We start from the raw sequence: 25839 nt of genomic DNA, 5'->3' as shown, positions 1-25839 counted from the left end.
CTGTATTGACGCTTTGCCTGTTTGATGGTTTGTCGCAGGGCATAGCGGAATATCTTGTAAGCTTCTGGGTTAGAGTCCCGCACCTTGAAAGCGGCAGCTCTATCCTTTATACGAATGTTGCCTGTAATCCATGGCTTCTGGTTGGGGCACTGATGTGGTGTATTCCTCAATGTCATCAGAAGAATCCCGGAACATGTTCCAGTCTGTGATAGCAAAACAGTCCTGTAGTTTGCAGTCCAAAACAGGCCTGTAGTTTGCAGTCCAAAACAGTCCTCTCTGCCTCCTGCTGCTGGTTTAGCTTCAGGCACTGCCTATGACAGAACCCTGAAGCCACACTGTGATGGGTTTCACTAGGTTTAACTAGGGGCATAGGATCTAGCCTGTAGGAAACTCAACCCCACAAAAACACACACACACACACACACAGAAACGCAGCGCTGCAACAGAGCACTCAATTAGAAGCTTCACATGCATGTATCTACAATACATAGCCTACAGAAACACAGCTGTGGTTACAAAATACAGCAAAATGCCATAAAAACAAGTTGTTTAATTAGATTTTCTGTTTCATGCATATGCATTAGTAATGGGTGAATGGAGGATCAATGAATACTGTATGTAATCAATATGCAGTTAAACCTCAATAAACAATTTGTCTGGCTACTCTCCTCCCATTGCATTGTGCTTAGCAAAATAAGCTCTAGATTTATACATTGGACTCCCAAAATCACACCCTTGTCTTGATAGAGCACATTTTAAAATCAGTTAACTGAGCCATTTCAATTCCAAAAGCTGTTGCTCAATGTAATGGAGCATCTTTACATGAGCCAATGCATTATGCTCGCACACACACACACTTCAAAAGAGTTCCCTCCACACATGCCATCCATGTTTGCGTGTGTGAGTAATTGTTTCTACCTGTCGTGGCCTCAAAGCTAGCGTTTGATGAGGGCTTGAGTTTCAATGCTTGGCAGCGTATGAGAAAGCTAATGGCTGACGGCTAATTGCTGGTGATTGTGCTTGCGTGGCTTTCTCTCATGCTAACGTTTTACAGAGTCATTATGCTGGAGGCTTTTAGATTCAGCTGATATACTGTTGAGACCGCAGTGTGCTGTTTCCCCACTCTATGGGCTGCCTGCATTCGCTATGACTAGCTGAAGACATTACAGGCAGCACTACCTCCTCAATGTTTCTTCTACTATTATTGATCTTGCCAAGTGCCCCCAAAACGATTATGTTCCGACCACCGCTGCTGTGGTTGTCATCTGTAGCTATTAGCTGAAGATACCACTATAACAGACCCACAAACCTGACACAAACCTGCTCTACACACTGATGGATAACAATGTTGCTTTTACAGGGACAGTCAGTCAGTAGGGCTGTGACGATAATTGAATAACCGTGTAACTGACGGTCATGGATGAAGACCGTCAAAACCGTTTAAAGAAGCCGACATAACTTGTTGTATATACACTGATATACACTACAGTTCAAAAGTTTGGGGTCACTCAGAAATATCCTTGTTTTCAACGAAAACATACATGAAACTAGTTACAAAATGAATAGGAAACATAGTCAAGAAATTGACAAGGTTATAAATAATGATTTTGAATTGAAATAATAATTGTGTCCTTCAAACTTCGCTTTCGTCAAAGAATCCTCCATTTGCAGCAATTACAGCCTTGCAGACATTTGGCATTCTAGTTGTCAATATGCTGAGGTAATCTGAAGAGATTTCACCCCATGCTTCCTGAAGCACCTCCCACAAGTTGGATTGGCTTGATGGGCACTTCTTACGTACCATACGGTCCAGCTGCTCCCACAACAGCTCAACAGGGTTGAGATCCGGTGACTGTGCTGCCCACTCCATTATAGACAGAAAACCAGCTGACTGCTTCTTCCCTAAATAGTTCTTGCATAGTTTGGAGCTGTGCTTTGGGTCATTGTCCTGTTGTAGGAGGAAATTGGCTCCAATTAAGTGCCGTCCATAGGGCGTTGCAAAATGGAGTGATAGCCTTCCTTCTTCATGATCCCTTTTACCCTGTACAAATCTCCCACTTCACCATCATCAAAGCACAACCAGACCATCACATTGCCTCCACCATGCTTGACAGATGGCGTCAAGCACTCCTCCAGCATCTTTTCATTTTTTTCTGCATCTCACGAATGTTCTTATTTGTGATCCGAATACCTCAAACTTAGATTGTCTGTCCATAACACTTTTTTCCAATCTTCCTCTGTCCAGTGTCTGTTCTTTTGCCCATCTTAATCTTTAATTTTCATTGGCCAGTATGAGATATGGCTTTTTATTTGCAACTCCTACTAGAAGGCCAGCATCCCGGAGTCGCCTCTTAGCAGTTTTGTTAGCAGTCGTGGCCAAAAGTTTTGAAAATGACACAAATATTAATTTTCACAAAAATGTGCTGCTTCAGTGTCTTTAGATATTTTCGTCAGATGTTACTATGGAATACTGAAGTACAAGCATTTCATAAGTGTCAAAGGCTTTTATTAATATTTAAAAGAGCTAATATTTGAAGTGTTGACCCTTCTTTTTCAAGACATCTGCAATCCGTCCTGGCATGCTGTCAATTAACTTCTGGGTCCCATCCTGATGGCAGCCCATTCGTGCATAATCAATATCGGAGTTTGTCAGAATTTGTGGGGTTTTGTTTGTCCACCCGCCTCTTGAGGATTGACCACAAGTTCTCAATGGGATTAAGGTCTGGGGAGTTTCCTGGCCATGGACCCAAAATATTGATGTTTTGTTCCCCGAGCGACTTATTTATAATTTTTGCCTTATGGCAAGGTGCTCCATCATGCTGGAAAAGGCATTGTTCGTCACCAAACTGTTCCTGGATGGTTGGGAGACGTTGCTCTCAGAGGATGTGTTGGTACCATTCTTTATTCATGGCTGTGTTCTTAGGCAAAATTGTGAGTGAGCCCACTCCATTGGCTGAGAAGCAACCCCACACATAAATGGTCTCAGGATGCTTTACTGTTGGCATGACACAGGACTGATGGTAGCGCTCACCTTGTCTTCTCCGGACAAGCTTTTTTCCGGATGCCCCAAACAATCAGAAAGCTGATTCATTAGAGAAAATGACTTTACCCCAGTCCTCAGAAGTCCAATCCCTGTACCTTTTGCAGAATATCAGTCTGTTCCTGATGTTTTTCCTGGAGAGAAGTGGCTTCTTTGCTGCCCTTATTGACACCAGGCCATCCTCAAAAAGTCTTCGCCTCACTGTGCGTGCAGATGCACTCACACCTGCCTGCTGCCATTCCTGAGCAAGCTCTTTACTAGTGGTACCCCGTTCCCGCAGCTGAATCAACTTTAGGAGACGGTCCTGGCGCTTGCTGAACTTTCTTGGGCGCCCTGAAGCCTTCTTCACAACAATTGAACCGCTCTCCTTGAAGTTCTTGATGATCCGATGTATGGTTGATTTAGGTGGAATCTTACTGGCAGCAATATACTTGCCTGTGAAGCCCTTTTTGTGCAAAGCAATGATGACGGCACGTGTTTCCTTGCAGGTAACCATGATAAACAGAGGAAGAACAATGATTCCAAGCACCAACCTCCATTTGAAGCTTCCAGTCTGTTATTTGAACTCAATCAGCATGACATTCTGGAGTATATGCTAATTGCCATCGAAACAAAAACTGAAGCAGCCCTCTTGGTGAAAATTAATATTTGTGTCATTCTCAAAACTTTTGACCACGACTGTACACTGTTGACGTTGAGACTGTTGTTTTGCGGGTACTATTTAATGAAGCTGCCAGTTGAGGACTTGTGAGGCATCTGTTTCTCAAACTAGACACTCTAATGTACTTGTCCTCTTGCTCAGTTGGACCCACTCCTCTTTCTATTGTGGTTAGAGCTAGTTTTCGCTGTTCTGTGAAGGGAGTAGTTCACAGCATTGTACAAGATCTTCAGTTTCTTGGCAATTTCTCACATGGAATAGCCTTCATTTCTCAGAACAAGAATAGACTGATGAGTTTCAGAAGAAAGTTCTTTGTTTCTGGCCATTTTGAGCCTGTAATCGACCCCACAAATTCTGATGCTCCAGATACTCAACTATTCTAAAAAAAGGCCAGTTTTATTGCTTCTTTAATCAGAACAGTTGTCAGCTGTGCTAACATAATTGCAAAAGGGTTTTCTAATGATCAATTAGCCTTTTATAATGATAAACTTGGATTAGCTAACACAACGTGCCATTGGAAGCAGGAGCGATGGTTGCTGATAATGGGCCTCTGTACGCCTATGTAGATATTCCATTAAAAATCAGCTGTTTCCAGCTACAATTGTCATTTACAACATTAACACTGTTATTCTGATCAATTTGATGTTATTTTAATGGACAAAAAATGTGTTTTTCTTTCAAAACAAGGACCTTTCTAAGTGACAGTCACATGCATTTCCTTGAACGATTATGTTGGTGTCTGTACATTGGCCTGGCCAATTACCGTAACCTCAAATTCCAAGACCGTCACAGCCATATCAGTCAGTACAGGTGTCAAACTAACCACAATGTATGTGCCAAACTACACTGATCAGTACAACCAGTTCTACACTAGAGCTCCAGACAACATCCCTTAGTGCTTCACTACACAGACTGGCCTGCAATGACAACACAACCCCACGCTAAAACCTGGCCCTATCAAGCAATAATACTACACCACTAATGTGACCCTACTGTACCAAGAGTAACAAAGCTCTCTCTCTCTCCCTCCAATCTGCTGGCTCTGCACTTTTCTTTTCTTCCAGGAGCTATTTTTATCACGTTGAACATTTGCATCACAAAAGGAGGCAGAGCCTGTAACTTAAAGAAGGAAAGCCAGGTTTGCCGGGTCGACAGGATGTTTGATATTTTGGTTGTATTAGGATATTTGGCACAGGTTGAACAACATGTCGGTACCGGGCTCATTGAACTTAGGGGGTGCTGGGAGTGTGTGAGGGGTGCTATTTTGGAATCTTTGAAGATGAAGCGATGGCAGCCTGCGCTCAGCTGTGAGCTCAGGCCAGGGGGGACTTCCTGCCCTCTGCCTCATATTCATCAGGCGATGAGGAGGAAGTCCGACAGACTGACAGCACTGGCACCCACACACCTGGAGAGAATTACACACACCTGGGGAAAAAGACACTCACCCATAGAGTGCACACTCATGACCATGTGCACACAAATGTATACACACCCACATGTTTATGTTAACCCATCTGCATTCACCTCCAAACCCTAAACATGTCCTTCAACATGCAGTGTTATTTATTACCACTTATGGTGCCTGTCCTTCATGGGTTCCCAGCATGGGATTTACACCTGCAACTCTCTGGGTTACACTTTCATCTGGTCCCTCAAACCCCTCAACTGTACTAATGATGCACCCACACAATGAAAGTAAGGCCCTTTTTACATTGACAAGAGTTGAAGGATATTCGAGGTATCGATTGTCGAGATACATTACTGTAATAAGAGAGAGGGAGAGATGGGGGAAGAGATAGAGAGTGTCATAGTTGAACGCCATTTTTCCATGACATCCCGTGATGTCACGAGAGTGACTCTCACCAGTCTGTCTGTCTGACCCACGACCTTCAAGCAGTGTCTTTATTCAATCCATAACCTTGCCATTTATATTGCATAACTGTTCTGCTGAACAGAGGACACACAGAAAGAGAGCTGTGTGTGTGTGTGTGTGTGTATATATGTTTGTCTGTGAGGGGCTGAGGTAACTTACGTGGTGGAGGAATGAGTGGAGGGGCGGAGTTGACATTGTAGGGTGGAGGCGGAGGGAAGAAGGGGGCATCTTAGTGGGAGTAGGCTCAGTGTCAGATGGCTTGGAAAGCACCTGTAATGCATGCACACACACACAGACACACAAAAACAAAGCTCAGACTAGGTAAGCAAATTTACTAGATTAACCAAGAGGAAAGACAAGGTGTAGTTTAGAATAACAAAGACACACAAACCTGGATGTTATTTCCTTCTATATTGTGACGTCTCTGTTCCTCTACCTGGCTGATGGTACCAGTTTGTCCTCCAATAACATTGGGGGTGCCGCTTGTCTTTCTACTGGCCAGAGCAGAACAGAGTAAACATACAAAAAACCCAACACAATATGTCTCTGTGCATAGATCATGCATAAAAAGGTATGCAAGTTTGGGTAAATCTCTTGTTTTTTACATGGTTTAAATCTCAGGATGTGATCTGTTTACCAGTGTATGGGTAACACCCTGATGTGGCATAAGAAGTAAGGCATTTGCCTTAAAATATATACATTGAAAAATATATAAAACACAACATGTAAATTGTTGGTGGCAGGTAGCCTGGCGGGTAGGAGCATTGGGCCAGTAACTGAAAGGTTGCTGGATCGAATCCCAGAGCTGACAATCTGTCGTTCTGCCCCTGAGTAAGGCAGTTAACCCACTGTTCCCTGGGCGCCGATGACGTGGCTGTCGATTAAGGCAGCCCCCCGCACCTCTCTGATTCAGAGGGGTTGGGTTAAATGCGGAAGACACATTTCAGTTGAATGCATTCAGTTGTACAAATGACTAGGTATCTCCCTTTCTCCATGTTTTATGAGATTAAATAAAATATTCCAGATATTCTCCATACGCACAAAAATGTATTTCGCCCACATTTTGTGCATTTGTTTATATCCACCTGACAAGTGTGGCATATCTATCAAGAAGCTGATTTAACAGCATGATCATTACACACCTTGTGCTGGGGACAATAAAAGACCACTCTAAAATTAGCAGTTTTGTCACACAACACAATGCCACAGATGTCTCACGTTGAGGGAGCGTGTAATTGGCATGCTGACTGCAGGAATGTAATGTTAATGTCTCTACCACAAGCCATCTCCAACGTTCTTTTAGAGAATTTGGCAGTACGTCCAATCGGCCTCAAAACTGCAGACCACGTGTAACCATACCAGCCCAGGACCTCCACATCTGGCATTTTCCCCTGCAGGATCGTCTGAGACTAGCCACCCGGAAAGCTGATGAAACTGAGGAGTATATCTGTCTGTAATAAAAGCCTTTTGTGGGGAAAAACGAATTCTGATTGGCAGAGCCTGGCTCCCCAGTGGGTGTGCCTGGCTCCCAAGTAGGTGGGCCTATGCCCTCCCATGGCTGCGCCCCTGCCCATTCATGTGAAATCCATAGATTAGGCACTAATGAATGTATTTCAATTAACTTTTTTCCTTATATGAACTGTTACTCAGTGAAATCATTAAAATTGTTGCATTAATATTTTTGTTCAGTCTATACATACACACACACACACACCGTGTGTACAAAACATTATATACACCTGCTCTTTCCGTGACATAGACTGACCAGGTGAATCCAGGTGAAAGCTCTGATCACTTATTGATGTCAGTGTAGATGAAAGGGAGGTGATAGGTTAAAGAAGGATTTTTAAGCCTTGAGACATGGATTGTGTATGTGTGCCATTCAGAGGGTGAATGGGCAAGACAAAATATTGAAGTGCCTTTGAACGGGGTATGGTAGTAGGTCCCAGGCGCACCGGTTTGAGTGTGTCAAGAACGGCAACGCTGATGGGTTTTTCACACTCAAAAGTTTCCTGTGTGTATCAAGAATGGTCCACCATCCAAAGGACATCCAGCCAACAACAGGCCAGTGGTCAAAAACAGGGGATGAAAGAGGACAAAGGAGGCTGACACGAATTGTGCAGAGAAACAGACTGGCTACAGTTAGTCGACTGACAGTCCAGTACAACATTGGTGCCCAAAGACCTATAAAATATACTCTTCGTACCTTGACATGAATGGGGTATGAGAGCCGATGACCTTACAGAGTTCCACTTCTTTCAGCAAAAAACAAGAAACTGCGGTTGCAGTGGCCAAATGAACAAAAAAACACTAGACACTGAAGAATTTGAAAAATATTGCCTGGTTTGATGAATCCCAGTTCCTGCTATTTCACACTGATGGGAGGACTAGGGTATGGAGAAAACCACGAGTACCTCAAATCAAATTTTATTGGTCACATACACATGGTTAGCAGATGTTAATGTGAGTGTAGCGAAATGCTTGTACTTCTAGATCCGACCGTGCAGTAATATCTAACAAGTAATCTAACAATTTCACAACAACTACCTTTCACAACAACTACAGTATACACATATGAGATGAGTAATGTAGGGTATGTAAAAATTACATAAAGTGGCATTGTTTAAAGTGACTAGTGATGCATTTATTACATCCAATTTTTTATTATTAAAGTGGCTAGAGATTTGAGTCAGTATGTTAGTGATGGCTGTTTAACAGTCTGATGGACTTGAGATAGAAGCTGTTTTTCAGCCTCTCGGTCCCAGCTTTGATGCACCTGTACTGACCTCGCCTTCTGGATGATAGCGGGGTGAACAGGCAGTGGCTCGGGTGGTTGTTGTCCTTGATGATCTTTTTGGCCTTCCTGTGACATCGGGTGGTGTAGGTGTCCTGGAGGGCAGGTAGTTTGCCCCCGGTGATGCGTTGTGCAGACCTCACTACCCTCTGGAGAGCTTTACGCTTGTGGGTGGAGCAGTTGCCACACCAGGCAGTGATACAGCCCAACAGGATGCTCTCGATTGTGCATCTGTAAAGGTTTGTGAGTGTTTTTGGTGACAAGCCAAATTTCTTCAGCCTCCTGAGGTTGAAGAGGTGCTGTTGCGCCTTCTTCACCACGCTGTCTGTGTGGGTGGACCATTTCAGATTGTCCGTGATGTGTATGCCGAGGAAATTAAAACTATCCACCTTCTCCAGTAGGCCGTCTCATCGTTGTTGGTAATCAAGTCTACCACTGTAGTGTCGTCTTCAAACTTGATGATTGAGTTGGAGGCGTGCATGGCCACACAGTCATGGGTGAACAGGGAGTACAGGAGAGGGCTGAGAACGCACCCTTGTGGGGCCCCAGTGTTGAGGATCAGCGGGGTGGAGATGTTGTTTCCTACCTTCACCACCTGGGGGGCGGCCCGTCAGAAAATCCAGAACCCAGTTGCACAGGGCGGGGTCGAGACCAAGGATCTCGAGCTTAATGACGAGTTTGGAGGGTACTATGGTGTTAAATGCTGAGCTGTAATCGATGAACAGCATTCTTACATATGTATTCCTCTAGTCCAGATGGGTTAGGGCAGTGTGCAGTGCGACTGCGTCGTCTGTGGACCTATTGGTGCGGTAAGCATGCATCCGCGTTTCAACATTGCAGGTTGGTGGTGGTGGTGTGATTGTGTGGGGTGTGTTTTCATGACCCACATTGGGCACTTTGATAAAGCTGGAGCAACATTTGAATGCCACAGAATATCTGAACATCATTGCCAATCAGGTGCATCCCTTCATGGCAGCAGTTATTATTCCAACCTTGTGAAAAACAACTTTATAATCAAAGGAGTGCCTTTGATTTGACAGCCTGTACATGTGCAGTTCGGCGTGAGACGACCGTTAGAACCAATGACGTGTTTCTGCGCATTAGCTTAGCTAGCCGAACATCGCCATGACATCGCCTACAAGCATGATCTGGGATTTCTATTGGAGAAGCAGTTTCTACACATCTTCATACTAAACCATCTATGTTTGAACTTTCACCCTTCCGGAGCCACCAGCATTCGTTCTCACAGCTCAACAGAGGGAGCGAGAGGGTCTGTAGTGTAGGGAGGCCTTATTTAACATTTCATCCGCTGCACAATGCTGTGTGTATTTGTGTTTGTCATGCTTGGACTTTCTGCTTAACTTCTGTCGGTCGTGTCACTGAGAGAGGGAGAAGCGTGACCGCTGAGTAACGCTCAGACTCACATCCCCTCCACTGAGGGGAACCTTGCTGAGGGAGGGGGGTATCATATAGAGACGGACCTTTACTTAAGTGGCCTGTGTTAATCACCCTTATCCCCCTCAGTCTGTAGTCTGGACCACCCTGACATGAGCCCTGCTAAACTCACAAGAGACAGGATTGGAGGGAGCGAGCAAGAAAGTAGGAGAGGAGAGGGACAGAGCCAGAGGGAAAGCAAGAAGGAGTGGAGTGGTGGAGGATTGTGTGTTTGTGATAGTCCATCACTCTTCCTTGTGAGGTGCAGAGCACCTGGTGCCTGAGTGGAACCAGAATGAGTCCATGGGGCTGAGAGGACAGGAGTGTTTACGAACACAGTCTGCTAACGTCTGCTGCTACAGGCTCAAGCCCGTAAATGATTGGGCCATGTAATTGAGCAGTAAAACTCCAGGGCCCCAGTCTTCGCACACTAAAAACAGCTCCCCGCAGGGCTCTGCCTGCCCCAATGCTAAAAACTTCCCTTCACAGGTGGCCGTTAACGGGAACGTGACGGAAGGTGATGCACATGAGGACTTCATTAGAGGGAACAGAGCAGTTTAACTAAGCAACGCTCGCAGCACCTCTACCTTTATTTCTAGCCATTTAATAGTTAAGTGACTTAACATACCTTCCATGAATTATCCCTTCAAAACATTTAGGATGTAATGTGTTCAGTAAGAACATTACCTCAGACACAGGTACCACTGACCAATACAAACTTGACCCATTGAACACCCTGATGGGTTCCAGGTGGCAGTGACCAGTGAAGTGAGGCAGTGATGACCGGCTGGTAGTGGTTACCAGACATGTGTAGTATGGTTATCCATGCCACAGCTGCTGTGATACATACAGTGGGGGAGAGGGGGACAAATCTGGGAACCTACCTGGACAAGGCTGATTTGTAGTGGTTGCTGGGGGAGGAGTAGTCAGATCTAAAGCAGGGAAGGTCCCATTCCTGGACCTAAAAGGAAGAACAACTCACTCACACAGCTTCAGCAACGTCAAAGCATGAGAATGTTCCTTTAATGGGAACAATTATTGTACTTATATTGTGATAATGCATAAACTTGTACCCAGGTCCAAAAATAATGACCTGTTTTACCATGAGTTTAGTGGCTGAAGCGTGGTTCATGACCTTATACCTCATGCGTAGTCTCCTCTGGTTCTCACAGTAGGCTTCCAGTAGTCCTCATTAAAGCCATAGTTAAAGTAGTCCGAGAAGTGCGAGTCTAAACACAAACACAACCAAAAGCTGAACAGACCGTATCACAGACCATTCATCAGCCAGGCCTGAGTTTACACCTGCAACAGAACACACACATACATAATCTCACCCCAGGGTTTCCGATGTGACCCTGGACATTTGTCCGACAGCATTTTAACTTACCGGATATTTGAGAAATGAATCGGAACCATAAGCATTGGCCGTCAACCCACATTGCTCAGAATGACAGAAATCACATTTAGATTATGGTAATTCATCTTAACAGGACATGAAAGTCAAGGATGCAACGTGTGTCATTCTTACTGAATTCTGATGTGCACTTTGAAGATGTTGGAATAACAGTCCACATTTACTTTCTCAGCCAATCTACTATCCTCCATAGTAGAAAAGTGTACCTATTCGATTGGTCAGACTGTCGAGAAAGAAATGGCCTTTTCCAAACAGACTCTGGGCTAGTTGTAGGATGATAGATCCCAGATTCATACAACCAGTGGGCCTAGGCTACATAAAAAAAACTTTGAAAAGCAATGAGTTTGATGCAACAGATCAGAACATTTAGCTTAAAATGTTGATAAACTATTTCTTCACAATATGAGCGCAACAATGCACACAAGGCAGTAGGCTCTGCACAAATGTTTGTTCCATAATGCAATTAGCAGGAAAACAACTTTGTCAAAAGCACACCGCAGATGCAAGTGGTTTCAGAGATGAAAATATCCGTTAGAAATTTAGAAAGAGGGGAGATATAAAGATGTAACAACTAGCATGGGTTGCTAATATGACTAGAATTGTGCTTTGGCTACTGGACAATGAAAGAAAACCAGTAGAACATGAGAGAACTAGTCTTCTGGTTTCAATGGCATATGGAAATCTTTATTAAATAATTGCCTCCACAGACATGGTCAGATTTTTGCTAGGCTACTTTGAAGCAAGGTAAGACATGCCTCATAATATGTAGTAAAACGTTCAGGTTTCAAACCATTAAGTATGTTTTCATAATGCATACTGCCTCCAGGTAATTACAAAGTGATGTGTGATGTGCTAATGTGCTAATGAATCCTGCCTTCTGTTGCCTATGCATTTGAATGGAAAATGGGAAGCGCGCTTCAATTACCAGTGGAGAAATAAATAAAAAAAATGCTCATTTTAATCGTGGCCATCAAAACGTTTAACACGCGATTGCATTTAGAAATGTTGAGCAATGACTGGGATTATAAAAGCATAAAAGCATAAAAGCCAAAAGCCAGCTATTACAGGTAGGAACCCTGCTTCACACCAACCAACACACACACACCACTTACAATGCTTTCTCCATGGCTTTTCTTCAAAAGACTCCACGTCGACCTCCAACACAGGGATTCCGTTAACACTACCCTGTGCATCCACGTCCACTCCTTTGGCTTTGGGGCAAACTGCACCAGAGATGACAGGACACACAGTCAGTGACACATTCACTTCACACTCTTGCCACTGCAATTAATGAGGGTCTGGATGAGTAAATAATGCCGCGTTCACGTGCTAGTCGGAATTAGGAAACTCTGACATTTCCGACTAGCGGGTGAACGCGGAACAAGCATGCACTGACACATACATGACCTACAGTGGGGCAAAAAAGTATTTAGTCAGCCACCAATTGTGCAAGTTCTCCCACTTAAAAAGATGAGAGAGGCCTGTAATTTTCATCATAGGTACACTTCAACTATGACAGACAAAATGAGAAAAAAAATCCAGAAAATCACATTGTAGGATTTTTAATGAATTTGCAAATTATGGTGGAAAATAAGTATTTGGTCACCTACAAACAAGCAAGATTTCTGGCTCTCACAGACCTGTAACTTCTTCTTTAAGAGGCTCCTCTGTCCTCCACTCGTTACCTGTATTAATGACACCTGTTTGAACTTGTTATCAGTATAAAATACACCTGTCCACAACCTCAAACAGTCATACTCCAAACTCCACTATGGCCAAGACCAAAGAGCTGTCAAAGGACACAAGAAACAAAATTGTAGACCTGCACCAGGCTGGGAAGACTGAATCTGCAATAGGTAAGCAGCTTGGTTTGAAGAAATCAACTGTGGGAGCAATTATTAGGAAATGGAAGACATACAAGACCACTGATAATCTCCCTCGATCTGGGGATCCACGCAAGATCTCACCCCGTGGGGTCAAAATGATCACAAGAATGGTGAGCAAAAATCCCATAACCACACGGGGGGACCTAGTGAATGACCTGACCAAAGTAACAAAGCCTACCATCAGTAACACACTACGCCGCCAGGGACTCAAATCCTGCAGTGCCAGACGTGTCCCCCTGCTTAAGCCAGTGCATGTCCAGACCCGTCTGAAGTTTGCTAGAGAGCATTTGGATGATCCAGAAGAAGATTGGGAGAATGTCATATGGTCAGATGAAACCAAAATATAACTTTTTGGTAAAAACTCACCTCGTCGTGTTTGGAGGACAAAGAATGCTGAATTGCGTCCAAAGAAAACCATACCTACTGTGAAGCATGGGGGTGAAAACATCATGCTTTGGGGCTGTTTCTCTGCAAAGGTACCAGGACGACTGATCCGTGTAAAGGAAAGAATGAATAGGGCCATGTATTGTGAGCTTTTGAGTGAAAACCTCCTTCCACCAGGAAGGGCATTGAAGATGAAACGTGGCTGGGTCTTTCAGCATGACAATGATCCCAAACACACCGCCCAGGCAACGAAGGAGTGGCTTCGTAAGAAGCATTTCAAGGTCCTGGAGTGGCCTAGCCAGTCTCCAGATCTCAACCCCATAGAAAGTCTTTGGAGGGAGTTGAAAGTCCGTGTTGCCCAGCAACAGCCCCAAAACATCACTGCTCAAGAGGAGATCTGCATGGAGGAATGGGCCAAAATACCAGCAACAGTGTGTGAAAACCTTGTGAAGACTTACAGAAAATGTTTGACCTCTGTCATTGCCAACAAAGGGTATATAACAAAGTATTGAGATAAACTTTTGTTATTGACAAAATACTTATTTTCCACCATAATTTGCAAATAAATTCATAAAAAATCCTACAATGTGATTTTTCTGGATTATTTTTACACATTTTGTCTGTCATAGTTGAAGTGTACCTATGATGAAAATTACAGGCCTATCTCATCTTTTTAAGTGGGAGAACTTGCACAATTGGTGGCTGACTAAATACTTTTTTGCCCCACTGTATGTGGCCTAGGTGAGGAGTGTTTACCTGATGCATGTGTTCTCCCTGCAGCCTTAATGATGAGATTAACAGGCGTGGATCCAAAGGCACTACACAATGAAAGAAAGAAAAACAAAAACACACACCGTTATCATCATCACCACCAAGGGGACACACACTGAGAGACATGCTGCCTCCATGACTCTGGGCAATGTGCTTTGAAGAACCCTGAAAGTGACATGGGGTGAGGAGAATAAGGCATGCTGCCAAATATGCATATTGTAACATGGAACCATAATCATGACTCATAAAATTATCTGAGAAAGGAGCGGCAACAGCAACTGACGTCCGTCGCGCTGACAGTCAGGTGAAAAAAAGCTCTCTTCAAAAGGCTTTTCCATCTAACAGTGTACAGGGTCTGATATATAATGTTCTTTTCAACTCAAATTGGATCTTCAAAACTAATCCAGATTGCAGGACAGTAACACACTGCTGTATTTAACACATTGCTGTTGTCTAGACTCTCACCTGAACGGCTGAGACGGGGCTCCAATGGTTACACACATGTCATCAACATCATCATCCTCATTGTCGCTGTCCCTTTCTTGGTCTTCCTGACCTGTATCCTGGCATTACAGAAACACAAAGACAAAGATGGAGACAACATACATTCATAAAAGCATTACATGCATCACACACACAGTTAATGAGGAATATGCCAAGTAGCAAGAAGGGTTCTGAGGGAATCCATGATGGGTTTCCATCAAAACAGAAGAGTGTTGTTTATCCCAGGTTGACTCCTCCATAACCCTGAGCAGTACCTGCTTCACTACTTCAGTCTCATGGACCTCAGCAGTCGGCTTGGGCTTTGCACTGTGAAAAAAAGATAACATCACTAGAAAAACAGTCAGTTTAGATCGAGACTTTTGTAACATTTGAAGAATAGAGTACAGGGGAATGTTACGAGATTTGCAAACAGGGATATTACTTAACTTGTCTGCAGACTACATACTGTACATTTCCTTGTAAAGGGATGAAAGTAAAATGACAGCCTATTGCTTGAAGAATCCCTAATGTAAAGGTAATGGTTGAGCAGCTCAAAGAGAGACTGTTTGATTCTGAAAACGCTGCGTTTACTCTGAGGCAATATGCTTTAACAAAGCCGAACACAGCGACCATCATAGCCCCTATCTAATGGAGCCTTAGATCCACTTTCCCACGCTCACAAACAAACAGCGCCTGTCCGGCCAAGGATTTAACGAGCATCCAAATAGTTCTTAATGTTCCACTTGACTGGCTGCACATTTCAAGCGTTGCACAGAGTGGCGTCAGACGCACACATAACCAAGAGATAACAATATTGCTCAGTCATTATTGAGCAGTGAAAAGTACATTATATCTAAAGGCTTCATTAATAAAGCACAATTGGTCCTAATGGTCCTAATGGGGAATGAAGCCCATCTCATTCTGAATCAGTTCACTGCTTACTGTCATAAGTGATCACTCATGGTCAAAATGGTTTGAATGCAAGAATCATTTAGTGCAAATAGGGGAGATGAAGCTGGAGATCATAAAACAGGTAGGGTAAAATGGCAAATATTTGTAGAATCGGTACTGGCTGACTCAGAGTGAATACTGTGCATCTCTGTTGTGAATCTCAAAAAACATAAAATAGAGGTGTGATGACTATATTATTCGTGTAGACAACTAAAAAGGTGTAATTTGTGTAAAAGACCATTTATGCTTGCTTCAGAAATACGGAGGGTGTGACGCAATTGCAGAGCCTCAGCAGGCCAAATCGAGCTCTGTACCGCATCGCCGCGCGTCTCCCAAAGTTTGTAAACAATGCGAGGACTCCGTAAAGCTCCACATTAACATGATTGGTTGACAGTAGGGAGGTTGTGTAAATAAAAATAAACTGACAAAAGCTCTGCTCTACGAAGCGCAAGAAGTATGAATGCGCTGACTGACTTCTGAAGAGGACGAATGCCTTACGGCCAATGCAGATTTCGAATTGACTATGCAGAGCCTTTAAATCGCTCAAAATATTTGTGTACCACAATTATGAATGTAAGTATTTTACAAAAGGAAAAATTTGACAGTATAGTCTAGAAGTATCCACGTCTGATTTTCTAGTAAGCTAAGTGTGTATTTGAGATCTAGGTAACCCACTGGGCACAAACTGGATGAATTAGCATTGTTCTTGAACCAACCTTGAATAGACTTGAATTGATGTCTGTGCCCAGTTGGAATTGATGAATTGAGGATGGATGGCTATGTACAAACAGAAGTTTAACAGTGGGTGTTTTACCTGTCACCATTAGGTGCCTCTTCCTCTGCCTTCTCCTCAATCTCATCTATCACAGAGAGGAGCCAGTATCAACATGTTTACAACATACACTCAAAATCAAAACAGATCATATCACAGTGTTCTCAAAATATCTAAATGCCTGAACTCAATTATTCTTTGTGCTTGCAATTTTATTTAATAGTCACTGGAGATTGTTCTCATATTCACTCCCTACCAAAAAAAAGTTACAGGAAATAAGCAGCAGGAGAAAACAACCCAAAGTGTCGCACTGTAAACGTGGTACGCTGTCGCACGTGCTGTTTCTGGTGTTGTGGTTAGCTTGCTAGCTAACAGAAATTTGACAGCTCATCATTTGCCAGACACAGAATGGTAACTTAGCCCTATAAAAATGTAACTATTTGAGAGCTAAATAGTGTCGTATCTGTTTTGACTACCTCCATATAACAATTATTCCTCTTCATAGCCCCTGCTTGCATCAGAAGCTTTGCCATTTTCTTCTGCGGACATGTCTCCCCAAATTCAGTCACTTCTTCTGAATCACACAACTTGACAGTTACTCCAGCAAATAAAATAAATCGCAATGAAATACCAGTTATTTCGCCAAACTCGAGGTTTTCACAGCACATATTTTCAAATTTCAAACTGTTAGTTACAACGGTGAAATTAACACAATTACGGAAAGGACAGCGTGTCACCTTATCAGTCAAAAATAGTGACAGTTTACTTTAATACACACACACACACACACACGACAGTCCACTTTTCACAGACGTAAATCCTCGTTGGAAGAAACAGCAGTTTCCTATTGGTCAGTATGTCTTGAAATTCTGTTTTTTCGCTTCAGTGTATCAATTTCTCAAAAAATATTCCCATTACAATATCTGCCAGAGTCAAACAAGCTTGCAATTTTGTTTCTGAGCTTCATGCTAAGCATATCTATTTTGTATGTTTTTCTTATTTACTCAAGACATGTATTTTTGTGTAGTGTGGCTAGTATATTGCTATATGAGGAAACTCAATGCAGCCTAATTTCTGTTTTTAATTAACAGAAAATTCAGAACATTCCCAAATGAAACAGGTGCAGCATATGTATGGTTACGTATATCTGTCGCGACGTGGTATGCCACGTCACCATTAAGAGACGCATGTGTTGGTGTTGTTTTGGAATGGCGTTTGCCTGACAATTTTATAGAAATCTTGTACTTTTCGGTCGGTCTAAACGACAGTAGCATCTCCACGATGTTACCAACTGAGGTCTTTACGTGTTTCCCCGGTCAGATGTGGGACAGAGTGTTGTCAAAGGTAAAGAAAGCGGTGGTTTTCATGGACGACAAGTGTGCTGAGAGTCTTCACTGGAACGGTGGAGCTACCAGTGTATTTGAGTCTGGTGCTCGTAATTTAAAACAGTTTTCGAGCTTCGAAGCCGGTGGTGAAAACGAACCAAAGGCAGTGTTTGTGGTGAGCACTTTGCTCAAAGGAAGAACAGCGGACATTATTCAAGACATAGTTGGCCTCAGTCATTTTCAGTACTGTGTCGTTTTCACCACCGTAGCCCACTCCATACACCTCCTCGCTAACAATGTCACTGCTGTACTAGAGGGGAACCCTGTGTTCGAGCAGTTTGAAGATAAACTGTGCGAATGGATGGGAGACATGAATTACACCGCTGAAGTCATGCATGCGCCCGTGGTCTTTGCTCCCGTGTCACCACAGCTCTTTCTCGCGCCCACCTTCGCGCACCTGTTCCCACTGCTGCCACGGGACCTCGAGACGATCAATATGAAGCGCCCAGAGAAGAAGAGGTTCGGAAGCTTGACTGATGTTGACTTGCACTCTCTTACTCCGGAGCTGCAGATTGAAATTAAATCTCTAGCCTCTGCGGTTAATTCCATGTTTGAGTCCACCAGCACCCGGGAGGAGAGCTTTGCCTTGGGTCCAATGAGCCGTCTCATCGCTGGGGAACTTGCCAATCATCCTCAAGCCAAAAACCGCAGAAAGACAGCCCCCAATAAAGCATCCATCGTCTTCATCGACAGGACACTGGATCTAACAGGTGCATAACAGTCTTGTACAACTACTGATGTCCATAAACATGCCAAGCTGCAGCCCTGAGTGCAACATTCACACTTTCCACATGTCAGAATTATTTAATTGCTGCACCTCCCTGCCTAACAGAAAGGGCATTTGATTGTCATACTTCCTTATTCCATATTCTATTCCCCTTACACACAATTAATTAATGTTTACATGGAGCTTGTTTTTGGTTTAAATCTATCTGTTTTTCCCTGTCCTCAGGGGCTGCTGGTCACCATGGTGACAGCCTGGTGGAGAAGATATTGACTGTGCTGCAGCCTTTGCCAGGACACACCACTGATGTGCAGGTGGACATGCTGGAGCTCACTAACCTGCAGCGCACCCCTGACTCACAGCCTACCCTGGCTCCAGGCTGCCTCGTACAGACCCAGTGAGTACATCTGTGCTGTAGCAGTTATAGCAAAAATATTATACTACTGTTGAAAAGTCCAATTTCACATGATTCATATACTATATGATAGTTCACTTTTATAGACCCTGGAAATACTTTTTTGAGAATCTATCTGGGATTTAAATACGGATGGAGCGAGATATTGTTAGGGTTAGGATTTGAAAGAGGGTTGCAGCTTGGCTGGGCCTATAATTATATTTCATGTAGGTACAGGGGATATAGGAAAGGCGGAGACTAGAGAATGGGTTTTGTAAGTTTATCTGACCTAGGTCACCTCTGTTCTTGTTTTCTCATAATTTAAGCAAAAGTTTGCTTGACTTGCTGGCCTTTCTGCCCATGTCATTTCCTTTGGTCAGAGTTGTGGGTTAATCTGACTAGTTCTGCTATAATGTGTGTTTATCTATCCAAGGCTCTAATATATCATATCTACTTTATAACAAGGTTTCTAATGTTGCTGTAAATTAGAATATATTCTCAGTCAATTTACCTGATAAATTAACCTAAACATATATTATTTTATCTTAGCCCACAGGGGGTAAACAGGTTTGTGTGTTGTGCTGACTCTCTCTCCTTTCTGTCTCTTTCACCCATTCTCTCTCCCTCTCTCACCCACTCTCTCTGTCTCTTGCTCTCAATTGTTTTTCTCTGAGTCTTTCTCAGTCATTCTCTCGCTCTTTCACCCTCCCTACCGCTTACGTTTATGGGGGAACACATGACTTGTATTAAGTAAGAGGTTCAGTGGAGCTTGCCTCCAGTCTGGCCATTGGGTGTGCACGTGTTGGCCTCTTATGGTGAGGCTGTTGTACATGGCAGGGATTAGTCCTAACATCATGTGTTCCACTCTTCCTCTGCCTCTTCATGTGGTTGCAGGAGGAAAATACTTTCATTGGCTATGAAAACGGTTGGCCAGCTCTGCTTTACAGTATTTTCTAACTCTTGTCTGCCTGAATGGTCACCCGCTCATACCCAGTGGGTGGTTGATCTGGAATGGAGCAGGCCCTGTTTGAGCAAGGTGGGAGGTTTAGTTCTAATGGAATGGTTCTGCTGGTTCTGCTGGGTAAGAGCAGCTCAGACACGGAGGGTACTGTAGCATTTAATTTGAGCACATCAGGGGGTAGAGCAGGCCCCACTGACCCCCAGACAGAAGTCTTCATCTGGAGCATTTAGGCTACACCAAGCACCTGCACATTCCCACAGATCTCTCACCATGTGGGTGAACTCAATTTACTATGTCCTGATTAGCAAATCCAGAATGTGTTGATCATTTGGAGTTTCTGGTGTCTCTACAGAAACTCTTGCAAATGCAGCCTACTTCAGACTAGCCATATTTTCTAACATCCAAAAAGGGGGATTGAGGTGAGGGACAAAGCTGCAGTTTGTTGACCTGGATTGGGAAGCAGACCTTTGGAGGTGTTAGGCTGTATTAGAAAGTATCCTCTTCCTCGCTATCAGTTTTTAGCATCAGCATTCAGACTTTCATCAGAGAGCGACTCCGAGCCAAATGTGTTATCGCAGAGAGCAGTCGGGAAGGATGGGATCAGCTATCTCTCGCTCTCTCACACACACACACAAGTGGAGATAGCAGTAATAGGATGATCTCGCAGCCAGGGGCCGTGGTGTCTGTAGAGGCTGAGTGTGTGATGTGTGCCAGCAGGAGCGTTATTGCCTTCCCTATCTCAGAGCAGATGGGCCAGTTGAATCTTATCACATCTGTTTAGGAGATTGAAGCGTAGCCCAGACACACTAAGGTTAAAGCACCTGGAGCTCCTGGCCCATTTTACACTCTCAAAGAACATTTGTTCACTGTGGAGTGAAATTACAATCTTTTGGTCTAAAGTTGTAATGTGTTTGTCTATACCGGATAGATAGTTTAAAGTTTTTAATGTCACAAGTACGGTGAAAAGCCTTTCTTACAAACTCAAAAACCAACATTGCAATAATCAGTGTAGTGTAAATGCTTTTCTTATGCTGGATCATGTTGTTGTATCGTTATGTTTTAATTATGTAATGTATTGATTGTTGCTGCCTTCTTGGCCAGGTCTCTCTTGAAAAAGATAATCTGGGTCTCAATGGGCTTTTCCTGGTTAAATCAAAAATAAATGATGATAATCGCTTTGTTTAAAAAGTAATTGATATTTTGGAGATTTTGTTTTCATTTATCCTAGAGCGAGTGAGAAAAAGGCCATTCTTGGGGTGAGACCTTCTCACTAATTTGTAAATAAAGCCAGTTTGTTATTTAGAATTATTTAGTTCTGGATAATTATTTAATTCTGGAGAAACCTAACTTGATTAGTAGACGTCACTTGCATATTTTCAGTCAACACATATCTTAAGAATATCATGGAATATAATTGAACATTTTCGTTTCTCCATGCTTGTCTCAGAGCAGCACGAAACGGTGCTGAAATAGACATCCACAGCTATGTATATAAATATTTTGGAGATTATTTCATTTTCAAAAAACGACAGTGAGCGATTGTAGGACAAAATAATATTTATAAAGGCCAAAATATAGTCCTGCTAATAGCCGTAACGATACTGTACAATGTGACCGTGTGTTTGAAAGAGTATTTTCTATTAAGTATTTTCTATTAAGCAAAAATTTGTTTGCCTTCATTAGACAACTTTGCTCATGTAATTCAGTGATATTTATTCCAGTAGTAATTTGTTATGGATCCATAACTAAATCAACATTTTATTTTGAATGTTTTTATCATTATTTTATTAATGAAAGCATGAAGATGCTGATGAAGAAATACAGTACTGTTAAGTAAATGCTTTTACATTTGGATAATAAAGCATTTTGAAGATATAAGCCACCTGCATTTGTTTATTAGGCTACTGTGTGGTCTGACAAGTAAACAGCCTACAGTACATGCTGTAGTAAACATGATAAAGTGCCTAAATCCTTACATAAGGGAGAGCAGGCCATGTCCAGACCTTCTCGTGGCCTCAAGTACCTTCAATAATGGCTGTACTAGAGAATGCGGATACGCGGGAGACCGGGGTTCAATTCCCCGACGGGGAGGAATGAGTAGGCTGTCAATGTAAATAACAATTTGTTCTTAACTGATTCCATATGTGTTATTTAATAGCTAGCGTCCCACCTCGCCAACAGCCAGTGAAAGTGCAGGGCGCCAAATTCAAAACAACAAAAATCTCATAATTAAAATTCCTCAAGCATACAAGTATTTTACACCATTTTAAAGATAAAATTCTCGTTAATCCAGCCACAGTCTGATTTTCAAAAATGCTTTATATTGCGAAAGCACCACAAACGATTGTTAGGTCACCACCAAGTCTCAGAAAAATCCAGCCATTTTTCCAGCCAAAGAGAGGAGTCACAAAAAGCACAAATAGAGATCAAAGGTTAGTGATTCATTTTCTTCATCAGATGACACTCATAGGATTTAATGTTACACAATACATCTATGTTTTTGTTTGCTAAATTTCATATTTATATAAATAAATCTATTTTTACATTGGCACGTTACGTTCAGTAGTTCTAAAACATGCATTGATTTGGCAGAGAGCCAAAAACTTTACGGAGAAAGCAAACCATGCAATAATCTAAGTACAGACAACAAAGCAGCCAAAAAGTTATCCGCCATATTGGGTTGTCAACATTAGTCAGAAATAGCATTATAAATATTCACTTTGATCATCTTCATCAGAATGCACTCCCAGGAATCCCAGTTCCACCATAAATGTTTGATTTGTTTGATAATGCCCATCAGTTATGTCCAAATATCTTTTGTTAGGGCGTTTGGTAAACAAATCCAAAAGCGCGTTCAGGTCGCGTCGGACGAAAAGTTCAAAAAGTTCCGTTACAGCACGTACAAACTTGTCAAACTAAGTATAGAATCAATCTTTAGGATGTTTTTATCATAAATCTTCAATAATGTTCCAACCGGAGAATTCCTTTGTCTGTAGAAAAGTAATGGAACGAGAGCTAACTCGCTCGTGACCGCGCGTCATGAGCCCAAGGCACTCTGCCAGACCACTTACTCCAACAGCTCTCATGAGCCCCTCCTTTATAGTAGAATCCTCAAATTAGTTTCTAAAGCCGGTTGACATCTAGTGGAAGCCTTAGGAAGTGCAACATAACCAATATCCCACTGTATCTACAATAGGGGCTGAGTAAAAAAAACAAAAACAACTACAAGCCTCCGATTTCCCACTTCCTGGTTGGATTTTTCTCAGGTTTTGGCCTGCCATATGAGTTTTTTGTTATACTCACAGACATCATTCAAACAGTTTTAGAAACTTCAGTGTTTTCTATCCAATACCACTATGTGTATATTAGCTTCTGGGACAGAGTAGCAGGCAGTTTACTCTGCGCACCTTATTCATCCAAGCTACTCAATCCTGCCCCCATGTCACCAAGAAGTTTAATTAATTAAACCCTCTGGGTTTCCGTTAGGATGGAACGAAAATATGGTGCTGTACAATGGTCGGGAGTACGGTACTGGGCTATTTAGCTAAAGAATCCCCATATCGTGCGGGCACGGCACGTGGGAGACCGGGGATCAATTCCCCGACCGGTAGGCTATCCTTGTAAATAAGAATTTGTTCTTAACTGACTTGCCTAGTTAAATAATGGTTAAACTAAGAGCATAACAATTCTGCACCCTAATTTTTAAAATCTTGTCTAACCAATACCCAAATGGAGATTAAATTACGGTATATCGAAAAATGTGACCCCCGCCAATAATTACATATGGAGGATATTTCTGTAATTCAGTGATTTATTCCCATAGTAATTTGTTATGGATCCATAACTAAATAAACATTGGCGTTTTGAAAGAGTGTTTTTATTATTTCATTACTGAAATCATAAAGATACCATTATTAGTTTGCTTTAGTTTGAACGTGCAGACTGGCACTAAGAACAGAACAGCGGGAACGTTTCCATTGTCAGCGGCATTATTAGTGCAATGCACCTTAAATATTTTGGAGATTATTTTGTTTTCAAATAACGTAAAATGGGCCTTTCTTGAACATGGGGTGAGACATTGTTACTAATTTGTAAATAAAGCCAGTTTGTAATTTAGAATGATTTGTTTCTGTTTTTAGAGGGGGAAAAAACTAAATATTTTAGTCGTCGAGGCCAACACTGGTATTGAACCAGCATCTGTAGCAACACAGCTTGCACTGCTATGCAGTGTCTTAGACTGTTGAGCCACTCAGGCGCTGTACAATGTGACCGGTCGGGAGTGGCCTACAGTACTAAAGTAAGAGCAAAAAAATTATAATAAAATAATAAAAACCTTTAGTGTAACAACAGTTTTAGTAAGTAATACCGAAGTCGTGCACAATTATCAGTTTCTATTTAGGTTTATGTCACCCATTCATTGTCAGTTAGAGCCACAGTAGGACCCAAAAGCATAACCAGTGCTCTAACTCCCCCTTGCGCTGGTCTGGAGCAATGAAGTGGTCAGGGTACCGTAATAAACCACGAATGACCTCTAAGTTCTGCGGCGTAAGCTCACAACTTAATGGAGGAACCACTGTACAGCTTATCATAAGGTACTCTACCTCTGGCGAGCAATACCTCAAGACTTCTTTAATATTAGACATTGCACACACACCCACACCTCGTCTTACCAGACGTAGCTTCTCTGTTCTGCCGGTGCATGGAAAATCCCGGCTGGTCTATTATCCATGTCGTCGTTCAGCCATGATTCTGTGAAACATAAGATATTACAGTTTTAATGTCCCGTTGGTAGGATGTTAATCGTAGGTCATCAATTTTATTTTCCAATGATTGCACTGTAGCCAATAGAACGGATGGCAGTGGGAGTTTACTCGCTTGCCTACGGATTCTCCGAAGGCAGCCCGACCTGCGCCCCCTTGTCCTGTCTTTTCTTCACTCAAATGACAGGGATTTGGGCTTGTTCCCGGGACCGCAGTATATCGTTCTCATCGGACTCGTTAAAGGAAAATGCTTCTTCCAGTTCGAGGTGAGTAATCGCTGTTCTGATGGCCAGAAGTTATTTTGGGTCATAAGAGACTAGAAGCAACATTTTGTACAAAATAAGTTGCAAACAACACAAAAAAAAAACCCGAAATAGTTGGTTAGGAGCAGGTAATACGTCAGCCATCCTCTTCAGTGCCAACTTACCTCCCAAACTGTGTTTTGATTGGCTTTGTAATGAGCTGTGCTTTTAAAGCTTTAAAGGGATACTTCTGGGTTTAGGTAATGAGGCTCTTATCTGCTTCCCCAGAGCCAGAAACTCATTGACACCATTTTTATGTCTCTTTGTCCAGTAAGCAGAAGTTAGAGGTGGTTTTACGAGCCAATTCTAACTAGCGTTACCCATAGACTTCCAGTCATTGCGCTATCTACTAGCATGCTAGTTAGCATTTGCTTGCAAAACCTGTAAACTTCATGCTGGCTACAGAGACCTACAAATGGTATCCTGAGTTCATCTGACTCTTGGGAAGTAGATAAAGAACCACATTGCCTAAATCCCAAAGTATCCCTTTAAACAGTAGGCGGGGGCCTAATTTGTTTTTTTATTGTATGATATTTCCCTTTTGAAATTGTAGGATATTTTTAATAGATCACTATGTTTAGGGCTCCTATGGGTGGTTGTTGATTTTAGCTTCCCAAAAAGACCCGTGACTTTGCTGTACAATTAGTATGACGTTTCATGATCTGGTGTGAGTTTTTACCTTCAACACGAGCCTGGACTTTAACTGTGTTTTTCCAGCTCGTACCAGAGAGAGCCCAGATTTTTTTCTAAAGTCTAAAAGTCTGCTGTGTGCCTACACATGTTTTGCATTTAAGTTTGCTTTGTGTTCAAGGTTCTGTCTTTGTTGGTGAGAGTAGGCTTTGTCGGTGAGAGT

The 25839-nt window shown here is 42.6% G+C and overlaps 2 protein-coding genes across 2 annotated transcripts in view; one reads left to right on the top strand and one right to left on the bottom strand.

Moving 5' to 3' along the window:
* The window catches only part of LOC110524555 (pre-mRNA 3'-end-processing factor FIP1-like), a 45241-nt gene extending 28683 nt beyond the window's left edge, over nt 1-16558 (bottom strand). Inside the window, exons 1-9 of the mRNA XM_090235992.1 lie at nt 16503-16558; nt 15013-15064; nt 14720-14817; nt 14240-14301; nt 12326-12436; nt 10942-11028; nt 10684-10760; nt 5963-6062; nt 5731-5841 (exon numbers count right to left, since the gene is read on the bottom strand). Of these exons, the coding sequence (XP_090092118.1) occupies nt 10943-11028; nt 12326-12436; nt 14240-14301; nt 14720-14757 (297 nt within the window). The 5' untranslated portion in view covers nt 14758-14817; nt 15013-15064; nt 16503-16558 and the 3' untranslated portion in view covers nt 5731-5841; nt 5963-6062; nt 10684-10760; nt 10942. The remainder of the gene's footprint in view (nt 1-5730; nt 5842-5962; nt 6063-10683; nt 10761-10941; nt 11029-12325; nt 12437-14239; nt 14302-14719; nt 14818-15012; nt 15065-16502) is intronic.
* Nucleotides 16559-17177: 619 nt separating this feature from the next.
* scfd2 (sec1 family domain containing 2) overlaps nt 17178-25839 on the top strand; it is a 197781-nt gene continuing 189119 nt past the window's right edge. Inside the window, exons 1-2 of the mRNA XM_036978387.2 lie at nt 17178-18555; nt 18798-18966. Of these exons, the coding sequence (XP_036834282.2) occupies nt 17742-18555; nt 18798-18966 (983 nt within the window). The 5' untranslated portion in view covers nt 17178-17741. The remainder of the gene's footprint in view (nt 18556-18797; nt 18967-25839) is intronic.

This window comes from Oncorhynchus mykiss, chromosome 5 (genome assembly GCF_057628025.1).
Source record: "Oncorhynchus mykiss isolate SJ-2025 chromosome 5, ASM5762802v1, whole genome shotgun sequence".
NCBI classification, from domain to species: Eukaryota; Metazoa; Chordata; class Actinopteri; order Salmoniformes; family Salmonidae; genus Oncorhynchus; species Oncorhynchus mykiss.
Note: the sequence above shows the minus strand (reverse complement) of the source record. Positions and strands in the feature narration are given on the sequence as shown.